Source organism: Triticum aestivum, chromosome 6B (assembly GCF_018294505.1).
Source record: "Triticum aestivum cultivar Chinese Spring chromosome 6B, IWGSC CS RefSeq v2.1, whole genome shotgun sequence".
Lineage (NCBI taxonomy): Eukaryota > Viridiplantae > Streptophyta > Magnoliopsida > Poales > Poaceae > Triticum > Triticum aestivum.
Window position 1 is genome coordinate 642,033,020 of NC_057810.1, and position 16,092 is coordinate 642,049,111.

General features: G+C 46.0%; 1 protein-coding gene and 1 pseudogene across 1 annotated transcript; one reads left to right on the forward strand and one right to left on the reverse strand.

The window, feature by feature from the left end:
* Positions 1-591: 591 nt before the first annotated feature.
* On the forward strand, positions 592-1,917 carry LOC123134660 (flavonol synthase/flavanone 3-hydroxylase). The gene is made up of 2 exons (XM_044553867.1): positions 592-1,533; positions 1,611-1,917. Exons 1-2 carry the CDS (start codon positions 742-744, stop codon positions 1,821-1,823), a joined length of 1,005 nt encoding a protein of 334 aa, XP_044409802.1. The 5' UTR covers positions 592-741; the 3' UTR covers positions 1,824-1,917.
* Positions 1,918-3,835: 1,918 nt separating this feature from the next.
* Positions 3,836-9,931, reverse strand: LOC123134661 (uncharacterized; annotated as a pseudogene).
* Between the last annotated feature and the right edge of the window lie 6,161 nt (positions 9,932-16,092).

The following is a 16,092-nucleotide window of genomic DNA, read 5'->3' on the forward strand; positions in this document are numbered from 1 at the left end:
AGTATACACATGTGACTCATTCAACACGTTAATCTGATGCAGCCAATAATTAGATAATTCATGTGGACCTCTTTGTGTGTACACTGTATATACCTTGAGCGTGACTGAAGATTTGGATGCCATTCCTGGTCGTGTAGCTCCGGCGACCAGCACTACCGAGCCTGCCCGATCTTTCTGGAAGACTATGGACTGCATGCCTCGCGGCGGGAGTACCCGGTGGTTGTTGAAGACACGCACAACGCTCTCCTTCCATGCCATCCACCAAACCAGCTGTTAGTACGACCGATCGAACTCCAAGCCGTACGATGAGGAGCTGGAATCGCAAACGCAAAGGGAAAGAAAAACTTGCCACATTGCTGTAGCTGCTTGATAACTGATCATCACAAGCTCATCACATCGACATGGACGGAACTGCGACCCCGCCAAGATCCCGACGGCGACATCGCAGAGTAGCGTTCCGAGTTCCACTTGCACCACCACGTGCCTGACGGCGACAAGTGACGAGGTTGTCGAGTGGTCGCGGTCGTAAATCTTTTTCCCTGCTTTAAAACCGCCATGCAAAAGTGGTTGCCAATTTGCGATCCTCCGCCTCCCATGGAGCACCTTTCCGTTAGTGCTCGTCCCATCCCGCTCCCACGCGTGCTCGCCAAACCTGTCCGTCACGGCTGACGCAAGCCGGCGCGAGAGGAGATCGAGGTGCGTAAATACTCCGCCGGCTCGATCGGGGGAGGGCGGACGGGAATGGCGGGGACGGCGGCGCAGAGCGTGCAGGCGCTGGCGTCCTCGCTGGGCGCGCTCCCGCCCGAGTTCGTGCGGCCCGAGCACGAGCAGCCGCGCGCCACCACGTTCCGCGGGGCCGCGCCGCCGGAAATCCCCGTCATCGACATGTCCTCGCCGGGCGCCTGGCGCCGCATGGCGGAGGCCGCGGCGGAGTGGGGCATCTTCCAGGTGGTGTGCCACGGGGTGCCGGCTGAGGCCGTGGCGGAGCTGCAGCGCGTGGGCCGCGGGTTCTTCGCGCTGCCGCAGGAGGAGAAGCAGCGGTACGCCATGGACCCGGCCGAGGGGAAGACCGAGGGCTACGGCTCCACGCTGCGGAAGGGCGACCTCGAGGGCAAGAAGGCCTGGGCCGACTTCCTCTTCCACAACGTCGCGCCGCCGGCCGCCGTGAACCACGCCGTCTGGCCGGAGAGCCCCGAGGGGTACAGGGAGGCCAACGAGGCCTACTGCGGCCACATGCTGCGGCTCACGCGGGAGCTGTTCGGGCGCCTCTCGGCGGAGCTGGGCCTGCAGGAGGGCGCCATGGCGGAGGCGTTCGGCGGCGACGACGTGGTGCTCCTCCAGAAGATCAACTTCTACCCGCCGTGCCCACAGCCGGAGCTCGCGCTCGGCCTCGCGCCGCACACCGACATGAGCACGCTCACCGTCCTCCTGCCCGACGAGGTGCAGGGCCTCCAGGTGTTCAAGGACGGATGCTGGTACGACGTCAACTACGTGCCCGGCGCCCTCATCATCCACATCGGCGACCAGATCGAGGCAAGTGCCTCAAACTTGCAGCGTCGCATCAACTATTTCACCTTTGACATGTGTTAATTTTGCATTGTTTGTGATAGATCATGAGCAACGGGAGGTACAAGGCCGTGCTGCACCGGACGACGGTGAGCCGGGAGAAGACGCGGATGTCGTGGCCGGTGTTCGTGGAGCCGCCGCCGGAGCACGCCGTCGGGCCGCACCCGCAGCTCGTCACCGACGAGTTCGCGGCCAAGTACAAGGCCAAGAAGTTCAAGGACTACAAGTACTGCAAGATCAACAAGCTACCACAGTAGCCAAATCCTTCAGACAGAGACCTTTAACCAATAATCCCCTTGTTCATATGTACTGTAATCCTACATTTCATGCGTGTCAATTTGGATTTTCTTCTTTGGTGGTTGGGAATTTGGTTGGGGGGGGGGGGGGGGGGGGGGGGGGGGTAGTTAAGGCTTTTGTTTGGATAGCTTTATAGATAAAGCGACACTAAACATACAATTTAACCACACGCCACAGAACACCACCCAGACACACACTCACCCAAGACAGGATACATAAGTGCCAAAGGCCAACAACCACAACACCTCAAACGACTCGAAGTACACAAAATGACACTATGCATCACTATGGAGCCGTTGGAGCCCTTCTTGGCGAAAGACACGCGAAGAGGTGAAGAACAAACCGTGACCTCCTAGACAGTGCCTCCGGGAAGGACACGACGCCGGAGCGCTGCCACCGCCTGATCCAAAGATCAGGATTTTCATTTGAAGCATGATGAAGAACTAGGAGCAATCACAACGGAGGACTTCAAGAAGGTGACGACGTCCACGCGCCGCTTTCGTCTGCCTGACCAAAGCCAGACATAGTTTTCACCCTAGCAAGTATACTCCGCCTTCGCCCCAAGTGTTTCCAGGCACATGGACCACAACCGCACACCACCACAAGACATCGGTATGCCAGCCAGCACACCGTGCACTCAACCATGGAGGGGAAATATCAGGTGATACCTAGGCTGAGGTGATACGGGCTCTCGGGAGCCGTTTGGATCTCAGATCCAATGGTTCCCGAGAGCTCTTGTACATTTTGCAAAAATACCCTCAAAGAGTCCCAAAATTGTGTGCAGGTACACCAGTTCCTCAGATGTCGTTGGATTGGTTTAGGAGCCCGTATCACGGCATCATGTGAGTCCCGGTATCAGCTGAAACTTTCCTCGGACATGGTTGCCCAGACCTAAGTCGCAAGCTCCACCCATGAGCACTACGGCTCCCACCACCCGGGCCACCGCCCAGGAAACAAGACACCCTAGAGGCCATCGATGTGTTTACAGGCGATGAATCGACCAGCAACCTTCGACTGCCACCAACATCCTGTTCGACCAGATCGATCAGGGAGCCACTAAGTCGGAGAAGAGGTGAAACATGTGGGAGTCGACCATGTCTATGACCGCCACCCTTGCCGGTGATGGGTGGCCTGACCACATGGGCGCCACCATTCTCTCTCACCACCTCTCTAAAATGCAACCCCATATAACGCCCAGCAACAACTCCCTTCCTGGATCCGCACATGGTACACCCTAGCCACCCATTGAACGACGCGAGGTGCCGAACCGAGCAGAACCTCCCGCCGTGAAAGGTCACCAGGGACATCCACACTAGCCACTAGCCAAAGGGTAGACGCTGGAGCACATCCAGCCGCCACCACAAACCAACCCGAACCACCACCTGGCACTGCCACCACCCCGCGCTTCACGCCAACCACCAGGGGTCAAATCCAGATGGATCTGATCGGAGCCCAACAAGCACCCACTACCTGGAGGCCACACACAGCTGCCCCACTTCACACGGGCTCCCAAAATGTCGTTGCGCCGACACCGAAGGGCCACACCGCTAGGCTCGCCGCAAGCCATGCACCTCCATTTGCCCGAACTCCTTACACGCCCTCCCTCCACCAACAATAAGCTATAATAAACCACTAGAAGTTGATGCACCTTTTTTGCTGTCGCACCAATTGTGTACTTTTTTAGTCGTTTATTGCTGATGTTTGTTGGGCGATGTGTGTTGTGCTGTAAGTTTTTGTAGGTAGTTGGTGTGGTTTAACTGGTCCTTGTCTTTTGAATGGACATTGTGAGCCATTGAATATGACACATGACACAAGGAAATCTACACACAGGCCACACACACCCAATAGCTTGACCAAGGTTGCTGAAACAACGAAACCCATAGTTCCACTCTTGGGAGCTTATAGTATCTTTAGAGATGATTGTGTATAGTCAATAGTCCAAATTAGAGGTATCGTGGCAGAGACGCCTGAATTCAGTACTTAATATAAACTTATGCTGAGCCATTAGAACGACATAGTGTAACACATATTTACAAAGCCTGGGAACATATTTACATAGAGTAGAACATTGAAATACTTGCTAGAAAGAGTAGAATTAGGACATCGAGATAAGTAGATAGCACTAATGGAGCACCCTTCCAACAAAACGGAGAGGAGGCTCATCATCAAACATACGATGGTACCAATATGGTTTAGGCACCGGCTACCTGTCGCCCAAATTTTTCAGTGAAAATTCACGTTAAGTAAATAGGAAATGAATTTGCAGTGGGAAACAGCAAAAATACCTGTTTTTCTTAACTGCAGCATCACCCATTATGTCTATGGGATGGTTCAATCCTCTTCATCATGCAAAGAACAAGCTATTGTAAGCATACCGAATGAATATATAGCCACACAATAAGAACCGAGACAATTTACATAAAAAGAAAGTAGAACTCTTCTAAAAAAATGCAGAACTGAGACAACACTTTAGGCAAATTAAAGCTCGTACCTTTGAGATGGGAGATCAATCCTGCTTAAAGCTCGTACAATGAATCTCCTTGGCAGGTAAGGAGTTCTGTTAGTTCTATCATAAAAGTTCATGCCAGCAAAAGATCCGTTAACGAAGTTAACAAGGGGTCCTCCGATCCCAGCCTGGTACATACAAGACACATTACGGAGAAGTTGTAATGCCTTGAGACAGATTCATAAGTTAACTGAAGCAAATGCATCAATAGATTACTGGGAAAACATGAATAGATTCTGCTGCACCTATCTGTATTGGTTACCATTTAAAAGGGGCGAGGAGAAGAGAAATTCACCAGTGTAGTGTACCTTCTTGATTTTACATGTAGACAGCTTAAGGTCTTCGCAGTTAAGTTTGCTAGTTCTGCCCGCAGGCGTCTTAATCACCTTACCAATTGTCCCCATTAACAATCCATCGTCAACATCGCGCCCTATGGCTACTACTTCTCTCCGTGGCCTTTTCACTCTGCGGAAAATATTCTCTGGACGAATACCGTATAGGCACTTCTGAACACTGATGACAGCAATGTTATAATCTGCATGGCACAGTTCCAGTGTCCCGTCAACGACCTGTTTCGGTGGGAGAAATACCTTAATCTGTAACAACGGTAAATAAAGTGACCTCAATTAACCACCATCATATCAATAAGAGGACAAGATCGAAAAACAATTAGGAGCGGCAAACCTTGAAGTAAAGAACAAATGCCTTCTCAGTAAGTGGCTGTGGAAGTTGTCATCTGAGACTAATGCCACGTGGGCGCAAGTCCTTCGCAGCAAGTACCTACAGACAAAATCCTTGTCCCAGGTCACAGTCAGGCCGACTGACTCGCCTTTCTGAAAAGGACTGATGAAAGTCAAACAATCCTTGTTTAATAGGACAAAGTTTGTTATTAGCAACGGCGCTAGTACACGTTTCTGGGAGGATACTTGGCTCGGCGACACACCCTTGGCCATTCAATATCCGTCTTTATATCATATTGTTCAACGATGTGAGGTGTTCGTTGCAACGGTATTTCAATCTATCCCCCTTAATATTCAGTTCAGACGGTGACTAGCGGGCAATCGTTGGGAAGAATGGCTCCGTCTAGTTAGAAGACTGATGGAGGTTCAGCTTTCTCAACAACCTGATGAATTACACTGGAAACTGACTAGGTCTGGAGTATTCACACTTAAATCAATGTATATTGATGTTATTAATTCGAACTCCATTCCTACCTCCAAGCATGTTTGGGCTGTCAAAGTTCCATTGAAAATAAAAGTGTTTATGTGGTTTGTCCATAAACAAGTTATTTTAACCAAGGACAACTTGATAAAGCGTAATTGGACGGGACCTACTAGGTGTAGTTTCTGTGATCGGGATGAGACGATCAAACACCTCTTTCTTGATTGCCCGTTGGCCAAGGTCCTTTGGCGGACGGTCTACGTTGCTTTTAATATTACTCCATCGAATTCTGTCAACACGTTATTTGGGACATGGCTTAATGGGATTGAGCCTGACTTAGCGAGACATATTCGTGTTGGAGTTTGCGCTTTGTTGTGGACTATTTGGAATTGCAGAAATGATTTGGTTTTTAATAAAACATCACGTATTCACTTTTTGCAGGTTATTTTCCGAGCCACGGCATTGATCCGTTCGTGGTCGCTACTCACTCCGATGGAGGCCAGGGAGCATTTGGTTACTGGATCTATCCGCTGGGAGATGGTAGCTCGGGATATCTTCAACCGGTTTGGATGGCGGTCATGTAATAGGATAGGCAATTAGTTTACCTATCTATCTTTAGCCAGCCGGTTGTGGCGTCTTTGATTGGCTAATTTGTGTTTCTAGCCCATTTTTGCTCTGTGTGAGCTTTCTTTTCAGTTTTTACTGTTGGAGACTTTGGCACCTTGTTGGAACCTTTTCATTTGGTTAATAAGATGGCCGTATGCATCACTCTGAGAAATGTGGTTACCGAATGAGGTAATTTTACCGAGGGGGACTGAGAAATGTGGTTACCACGGTTACCGAGAAATACCGACAAATACCGAGAATATTTCGAGCGAATTTTATAGTTGAATTTTGAATTCAAATAAGAAAATGAACGAATATTCAAACCAGAGACCTCTCAAAACAGGAACTAGGTTGCTACCAACATGCCATAACCAACTTTCATTGCATTAATTAGACCCTACATACCTTACTGTAAATCGAGTGTTTAAATTCAAAAATTTCAAAAAAATGGTATTTTTTGCTCGGTATGACGATTTACCGAGGGGCACGGAAATACGTGGTAACCATGGGAAATCTTGAAATTTCGACTGGTAACCAAAACCTTGCTTTATAATCAGGCCTATACATGCAAAAGCTCTCACGTCCCCTACACATCACAGCTTTGGCCATTAGTCAGTCAGTGGAAACAAGTACTAGAATGAATGAAAAACTAATCAACATATATAGCTGTAAAAAAAAATCACCATCGTATGAAGAAAGTGTGACAACACGCCGGCTGATCTTTGTGACGACACCTTTCGGAAGTTCAGCCCAGACCTCCTCTCCAGAAGTACGATCATTGATGTTGCAACAACAGCCCTTATAAGCAAGAAGTTGACCAAAAACCTCTTCAAATGTATCAAGCAATCTCCCACAGACTGGACATAGAAACAAGAACAGAAGTTTTGTCACCGAGATAGCTAGAAAAGATTACAGAAGACATAGTCGACACTAAGCAACGACGTACCTTCGAGCATAAGTGGTGGTGGCTTAGGATATCCACCAGCCATTATATATCTAACATGCTTCATAAACCCTGATGCAATAAAATGACCGCGCGATATTAGTACTCAGATGATATGTATGATGATAAAATCAACATGACATTGTCCGCACATGATCATCCGGTAGCAATGTTTACACCTGATGGGACTATGCTGTGTACATCTTCAGGTCTTCAGGCAAGGTATATTCACGGAAGTTCGTAGAGTTTGGACTGGAATAGAACAATGACGACTTGTCATGGTAAGTAAATAGATACACAGAAGTGCTGTTTCAATAGTGAAACCAACACATGAGTCAAATCGTAGAGAAGGAAACGAGGTATGAAAGAAGACATGGGAATCAGGCTTATCAATACTAAACAGAAGTAATGAGAGAATAGAGAAGATCCATATGTCAAAAATACGAGTCAAACTGTCCATGTTTTAGTCTGAACAAAATTACTCCTTGTTTTGCTGGATGATATAGCTCATAAGTAGTAGAAGCAGAGGATACCTACATGAACTTGTCCAAATATTCCAAGCGTTCACGAAGGGCCATAAGCGGTAGGATCAAGGTAGTTTCATTAACGATATCAATGCTCAAACCCAGAACCTCCCCAGCTAGATCAATAACTGGCCCTCCAAGTCCAGCCTAGAACCAAAAATAATAAAGCGGTGATGACCGCAAAGGAAAAATGACAACAACAAAAAAGATTACTTTGATGCCCAAAGTTAGAATGACAAAATCAGTGGGGCAGGGACTACAACGCAATAATTTTGTTCCACATTTTTCATCATGACAAAAAAGTACTAGGAAATAATAATCGACAGCTTACCTCTGTGATAGGACAAGGAAAAAGGATCAGATCACCTTCAGCCCGGAATTCAGTAAGCCGCCTATCAGTGGTCATCAAAGTACCCGAGCTGAAGGCTCGACCAATAGCTACTAGAGGGGCATGCTGCCCTTGTATATGAGAATGCAGGTCTACCGGAAGGACACCTGTGGAGCAGAAGCACGTGACAATAGCAACATGGCTATCATATAGTCCCAAGAACCCATCGATACGTTCTTTGTCGGGAAGGCACACAATAATCTACAGTGAAAAGAATAGTATACTACATAAGCCCACAGAACGATCGCATTTTTTAGATTGAAAAGCAAAGCAACAACGGAAACACGACGACTAGCAGAAGCAACCCTCAATTTGTCCGCTCTGTTTCTGTTTACTTCAAATTCTGTAACCAAACGTTTTGAAGTCACAAATCTTGATAGTTCTGGTCTCATCGTTGTGATAGGTTGTATGGCTACACCCGAGCATGCAAATAACATCTTATCACCTGTATAAGATCCTCATTGACATCATGAACTAGTGATGATTTGATACAGATCAGAATATTCACAGGCGTAAAGAAGCATAATCACCATCGTATAAAGCAAGTGAGACAATCTTGGAAGCCAACAAATCATCGCAAACCACATCTGTGGAACCAAACGGCTTCTCTTCAAAACTCCGGTCCGAAACAGGTTGGTCGGGAGGACCTCCAAATCGTTCCTCAAATTCTTTTTTGCACCTGTCCGACGCCTCTTTGACTAATTAAAGAACATGGTAATTAAACAACGATCGTGAGTTATCTATAATAGATTAATAGTACACCAATATATGCAAGAGAACAAAGAACCAGCAAATAAGAAATCATTGACTCACATTTCACCATTTGCTCTCTCATTCTGTCTCATGCGTGTTTGGCGAGAAATAGCACTTGAAACAAATGAGCCACGACTGGCGTCTTGGTCCCTCTTCCTCTTCTCTCGCTCTATAATGCGTGTTTCGCGAGGAGTAGCTTCGTGGCCCCTCTTCCTCTTCTCTCTCTGCATCCTTGCAGTCCTGGAACAAAAAACAAAAATGGACAGAAATGCTTAGTACAGCATCATATTCCTGGTAAGATATTAGGGGCTCAAAGCGAAATTATAGGCCCTATGCATAAGATCTTTGCTAAAAGGAACATATGAGAACTCATAAGTACTCCTACTAATCTAACTTTTTGATAAAATGCCTCGTTCTTCTAACTTTCCTTGTGATAAGAAAACTTCCAATATCTTGGCACGCAATGTTCTCCGAAATATAATTTCAAGTGCTATTGCAGCGAATGCATCGAGTCTTTTTCTTGTGAACACAGATTGGATTTCAACAAGTTCTCCTTGTGACGCCATAGTCACTACTCACAGGAAACAGCCAGCATGCATGCATGGTTGCATAAGGGACACAATCAAACCGGTTCAGATTTATTTTTTTTGAACGGTGGTTCAGAAAATTGAGAAGGACAGCTATTAGGATTTCTATAAAAGTAAAGTCTCCCTTTTGTTCATTAGAAATTTTTGTCATAAATTTTCGGTTACTAATTAATACTGACCGCTAGCGTTGAACACCAAAGTGGGAATCGATCAATTGCAGTGTCTTACGGGGAAATAAAGAAGTGGTCGAATTACTGGCAGCCACTACTAGTTACGATGGAGGTCTCAAAAGAAGAGGAAGAAGATAATCTTCCTTCGAGTCACAGAGATCAGTCAAATCAAATACAAAAAAATGCAAATGAGTAGATACTTACAGCCACGTATAATTGGTTCCGCGCGCCGATGCACAACGGGGACGGGATGCGCCGGGATGGATCTGTGAAGAGGTGGCGGCGATCGAGATGAAGCAGCCGAGTCGGAGACGAAGGATTTGAGGAATTAGGGTTGAGGCCTTGAGGGGAATCACGGACTTTATGTGGCTTCTTATTTCCGGTGTGCATCGGACAGAGGAGTTCGTGGAGGAGCCGCCGAATGGGCAACGGATCCTCTAACATTAACATCACGAAGGGATGTTACGAAGGTACAGTGGAAATATAATGCAGAACAAATGGATGTCATGGTTACTGTTCATAGAAAATAAATCTGAAATTAATTTTATTGCACCATAAAATTTTTATTTAATTTTTGTAAATGTATACAGTAGATTTGCAATTTGCAAATTAACTCAGGTCATTTTAACCTTAATCATATAAATGTGAAGAAGGGATATCAAGGTACTGTAGCTTCAGTGACATCCCTTCGTGATGTTAGAGGATCTCGTTCCGCAGAAGGAGCACGTCGTCAGGCCGCACCCGCAGAAACATTCCAAGAAAAAAGAAATCTAGATAAGCTTCCCAAAATTTGAACGTGAACTTTCAACACTAGGACAGATTATTACCTCCGTCCCGAATTAGTTATCTTAGATTTATCTAAATACAGAGGGGGTATATAATTAGAGTTGCTCAACCAAAGTGACACTATGCATTTGCCGCTTCCCAAGCACGCCACGTGTTAGACCCATCAACATTATCACTGAGTCCGTCAAAGCATCCCAGCACTGGCACTACGCAGATCTATCAGTTTCTCTAGCCTTCGCATGATATCAATCCGGAGAGCCACCTTACACAACATGCATGTGGCACTATGCGTCTGTTGCGTGTGCGCACAAAGTTATCCACCGGCTCCTGCTCCTCTTTCAAGAAAAAAAGTTAGGGTTCGTGCCTCTCGTCGGCGCCGGCGCAGGTCTGCCTCGTCTCCGGTGGTCCTAGGGCCATAGAGGTGCGGTGGATCCTGACAAGGGCCGGCGGGAGGGCTCCGCTTCTAGTAGTTTTTTTTCAATCTTGTTAGGGTTTGTGTCCTACTCAGGAAGGCGAGACGGCGGCGGCTCCCTGAAGATGGAATAAAGGTCTCCCCGCCTAGCCCCCGTTCTAGTGGTGCGTCTAGCATCGTTGGTGGGCGTGTGGAGGTGTGTCTCCGACAGATTTATCTTTGGTGGATTTGCTCGGATCTCATCGTTGTGCGTCTACGTTCGTGTGTCTTCGGTTCGTATCCTTCTGATCTACGTTATTTTTCATCGGCGGCGGTTGCTGTTCTGGGGTGCTGGTCCTATGGGGCCTTAGCACGACGACTTCCCGACTGTCTACTACAACAAGTTGTGCCCGGCTCCGGCGATGGAGGGGCGATGATGGCGGCGCGCCTTCGGCTCGCTTCGGTGCTTGTAGTCGTCACTAGGTGGTCTACGAATCTGGATGTAATTTTTATTTCTAGTATGCGTTGTACTGCCATGATTGAGGATGAATAGATTGGAAGTTCTTTCGCAAAAAAAAAAGATGCACGCTATGCAAATGGAAATATAGGTATCAAAACATAATTTACGAAAGAATCCACAATAACAACATATATGTACTATAATTCTGAAGAGTCAATTTTAATAAATGCATACAATAAGGGTCTTTCGACAAAGATACAACTCATACAATTAACGAAAGTGAATTATACCTTACACATGTAAGTTTAACAAACTGCTTTAAGAATGCTTTAGGAAAAGCAAAGCACGTCCCTATCTCTCCCCAGACTATATGTGGGATAACCGGCTAACATCGTCCATCAACAAGAGCCTAATCCTGAAATGCTACCATCTGATTTGCTACAACCCGAGGCAAAGAGAAAATAAATAAAACAAGTTGGGTACATGACGTAGTCTACAAGACTTACATCAAATCTATCTACTTATGCATCATTCTCAAGGAATGAAGGAAAAGGGATATCACGTGAGCGACACTAGCATTCTATAAAAACACGCTACAACTCGCGTCTACCAAAGATAAGGTAAGAGAGCGCATAAAAGAACCACCTATCATATCCATCAATCAATACGCCTTCATTCCCCCTCATATCATCCACGAGGAAGAATCCCCAAGGGACCCACAAGTTATATTTAATTAATTGAATTGAATCAAGATCTAGCAACTAACAAAATTAAGGGTGGGCAAGTTTTAGCAAGGAAATTGATTCCCTTCATCTGGGTGATCTCACGGTCTTGTCTGCCGCCTCCCATGAACAACACGTGGCAGTGGGTCACGGGCATTACAACTCCATCTCTGCTTTATCCTCGTAGGAGGCTCACTTCCTTCGAGCAAAACCACCACCGGCCCCAACTCCCACTCCCGAACACTGGTCCACCATGGCGTCGGCAGGCTTCTCCTCCTGCTTACATCTACACCATCAATGGGGCTCCTTCTAATCTTCTAAATATGTTTCTCTAGGTCCCCTAAACATAAAGTGTTCCTGCTCCAATCAGCAGATCTACATTATCTTCTCCACACCTACCCCCATGTGTTCATGCGTTCCTTACTATCTCATCACACCCCTAAAACAGACAACCAACTTTGCATATATTATCTAAGTCGGTATCTGGATAAATAGCCAATTTCACCTTTTCTAAAAAAGCTTCTATGCAGGGCCCAAGTAGGGATGCCATAGTACCAATGCAGTGTCAATTATGAACTAATTGATGAGTTTCACCTGATGTGCAAGATGACAAACTGTCTTAGAAAACTCCAATTATTTTTTGAAGCCATTGAATGTTAGCATTCCAATGTATTGAGGATTTGGGGAGGGGGGGGGGGGTACTGCCAATACATTGAGGCAGCCAAGCAAACATGCCGATGGGTTATTTTGCGAGAAAAGCTTCGATCTATTCATCCTTAATCATGTAGCAGTACATAGAACACTAGAAGTATCAAAATCACGTCCAGATACATACCACCTAGCGGCAACCACACGCACTGAAGCGAGCCGAAGGCGCGCCATCGTCATCGCCCCACCCTCACTGGAGCTAAGAAAACCTTGTTGTACTAGCCAATCAGAAAGTTGTCGTACTAAGGGCCCATAGGACTAGCACACCAGAACAACAATCATCATCGATGAAGAGAAACATAGATCAGAAGGATCCAACCTCAAAACACATGTACAAAAAACTGGACCCAAATAGACCCACCATAGACCAACATCAAATGAATCCTGTGAGATCCGCCAAAGACACACCTCCACATGGCTTCCAACAATGCCTTGTCATGATGAGCAGTACACAAATCCTAACCAAACTCAAAACTCTCGCTAAAACGGAGCAAGATCCCTCCCGTCAGCAAGGACCAAGGTCCATCGCGCCTCCATGCTCCTAAGGCTGCTCGAGACGGGGCACACCGATGGCGGTGCCTACGTTAGTGAGGTAACCCTAATCGCGTTATCCCCTGGACGCCACGAGAAGAAGGGGTATCTCGCGATCAAGATCTTGTCAGTGGGTTATAATTGTTAGGTCTTTTTCAAGGTGGCCCCATGAGACAACTGGTACGAATTAAAAGGTGAAAACAAGACGACAATTTTAAGAGTAAAAATGGCCAAAGTGTCAATGAGCCGACTTTGCAGTGCATGAGTTACAATTTTTGCTCTACACACTAGTAGAAAACAGGGCTAACGTTCGGGCCTGGCCAGCCCATTAGTCCCGGTTCTTCAAGAACCGTGACCCATGGGGGTATTAGACCCGGTTCGTGAGCCCGGGGGGGCGGCCGGGGCCTCGTGGGCATTGGTCTCGGTTCGTATGGAACCATTTGTCCCGGTTCCAGGCACGAACTGGGACCAATGGTCCTCGCTCCTGGCCCACAACCATTGGTCTCGGTTCGTGCCTGGAACCGGGACAGAAGGGGTGGCTTTAGTTCCGGTTCATGCCATGAACCGGGACAAATAACTTGCCTATATATACCCACCGCCGCGGCAGAGCACTCCACAGTGCTCTGTTTTTTCAAGCCGGCGAGGGGAGGGCATTTGGGTGCTCTAGTTCACCTACTATGCATATGAGGTGTTCGATGAAATGCCCGAGCCACACTAGTTAAGCTTTCTCCTCTGGAAACTCGACCTCCGAGCTCCATTTTCAACGAGATTTGTCTAGATTTAGCGGTCCGTCACGCCCCGTCCCCGTCTTCACCAACGTCGATCGCCAGCGCCAATCTTGTCGCCGGCACCACCGTGGTGAGCCTCTTGTTCTTATCTTCTTTCTGAAAGAAAAAAATTTCTTACTTCAGATAGATACTTGTCTAATTTTCTTACTTTTATTATTCCTTGTTATTATATAGTGCGATGGTTTTGGTATCCGCCCCCGTCGGCCCTCGTCCTATATCTATGATTCAGATGTGGTATATATTATCTTTTCATAACTATTTGGTTCATTTATTGTTTATGACAATTATGCCGACCAATGTGACATAGATTTTATTTATCTAAGATTTTGTTGATGAAGGAAATATGCCCTAGAGCAATAATAAAGTTATTATTTATTTCCTTATTTCATAATAAATGTTTATTATTCATGCTAGAATTGTATTAACCGGAAACATAATACATGTGTGAATACATAGACAAACACAGTGTCACTAGTATGCCTCTACTTGACTAGCTCGTTAACCAAAGATGGTTAAGTTTCCTAACCATAGACATGAGTTGTCATTTGATTATCGGGATCACATCATTAGGAGAATGATGTGATTGACTTGACCCATTCCGTTAGCTTAGCCTTGATCGTTTAGTATGTTGCTACTTCTTTCTTCATGACTTATACATGTTCATATAACTATGAGATTATGCAACTCCCATTTACCGGAGGAACACTTTGTGTGCTACCAAACGTCACAACGTAACTGGGTGATTATAAAGGTGCTCTACAGGTGTCTCCAAAGGTACTTGTTGGGTTGGCATATTTTGAGATTAGGATTTGTCACTCCGATTGTCTGAGAGGTATCTCTGGGCCCACTCGGTAATGCACATCACTATAAGCCTTGCAAGCATTGTAACTAATGAGTTAGTTGCAGGATGATGTATTACGGAACGAGTAAAGAGACTTGCCGGTAACGAGATTGAACTAGGTATTGAGATACCGACAATCAAATCTCGGGCAAGTAACATACCGATGACAAATGGAACAATGTATGTTGTTATGCGGTTTGACCGATAAAGATCTTCGTAGAATATGTGGGAGCCAATATGAGCATCCAGGTTCCGCTATTGGTTATTGACCAGAGACGTGTCTCGGTCATGTCTACATAGTTCTCAAACCCGTAGGGTCCGCACGCTTAAAGTTCGATGACGGTTATATTATGAGTTTATGTGTTTTGATGTACCTAAGGTAGTTCGTAGTCCCGGATGAGATCGGGGACATGACGAGGAGTCTCGAAATGGTCGAGGCGTAAAGATCGATATATTGGACGACTATAATCGTGAAGGAAATATGCCCTAGAGGCAATAATAAAGTTATTATTTATTTCCTTATTTCATGATAAATGTTTATTATTCATGTTAGAGTTGTATTAACCGGAAACATAATACATGTGTGAATACATAGACAAACATAGTGTCACTAGTATGCCTCTACTTGACTAGCTCGTTGATCAAAGATGGTTGTGATTCCTGACCGGATCACAGTATTAAGAGAATGATGTGATTGACTTGACCCATTTCGTTAGCTTAGCACTTGATCGTTTAGTATGTTGTTATTGCTTTCTTCATGACTTATATATGTTCCTACAACTATGAGATTATGCAACTCCCATTTATCGGAGGACCACTTTGTTATCTACAAAACGTCACAACGTAATTGGGTGATTATAAAGGAGCTCTACAGGTGTCTCCAAAGGTACATGTTGAGTTGGCGTATTTCGAGATTAGGTTTTTGTCACTCCAATTGTCGGAGAGGTATCTCTGGGCCCTCTCGATAATGCACATCACCATAAGCCTTGCAAGCAATGTGACTAATGAGTTAGTTGCGAGATGATGCATTACATTACGAGTAAAGAGACTTGCCGGTAACGAGATTGAACTAGGTATTGAGATACCGACGATCGAATCTCGGGTAAGTAACATACCGGTGACAAAGGGAACGACGTATGTTGTTATGCGGTTTGACCGATAAAGATCTTCGTAGAATATGTAGGAGCCAATATGAGCATCCAGGTTCCGCTATTGGTTATTGACCGGAAACAGTTCTAGGTCATGTCTACATAGTTGTCGAACCCGTAGGGTCCGCACGCTTAAGGTTTCGATGACAGTTATATTATGAGTTTATGAGTTCTGATGTACCAAACTTTGTTCGGAGTCCCAGATGAGATTATGGA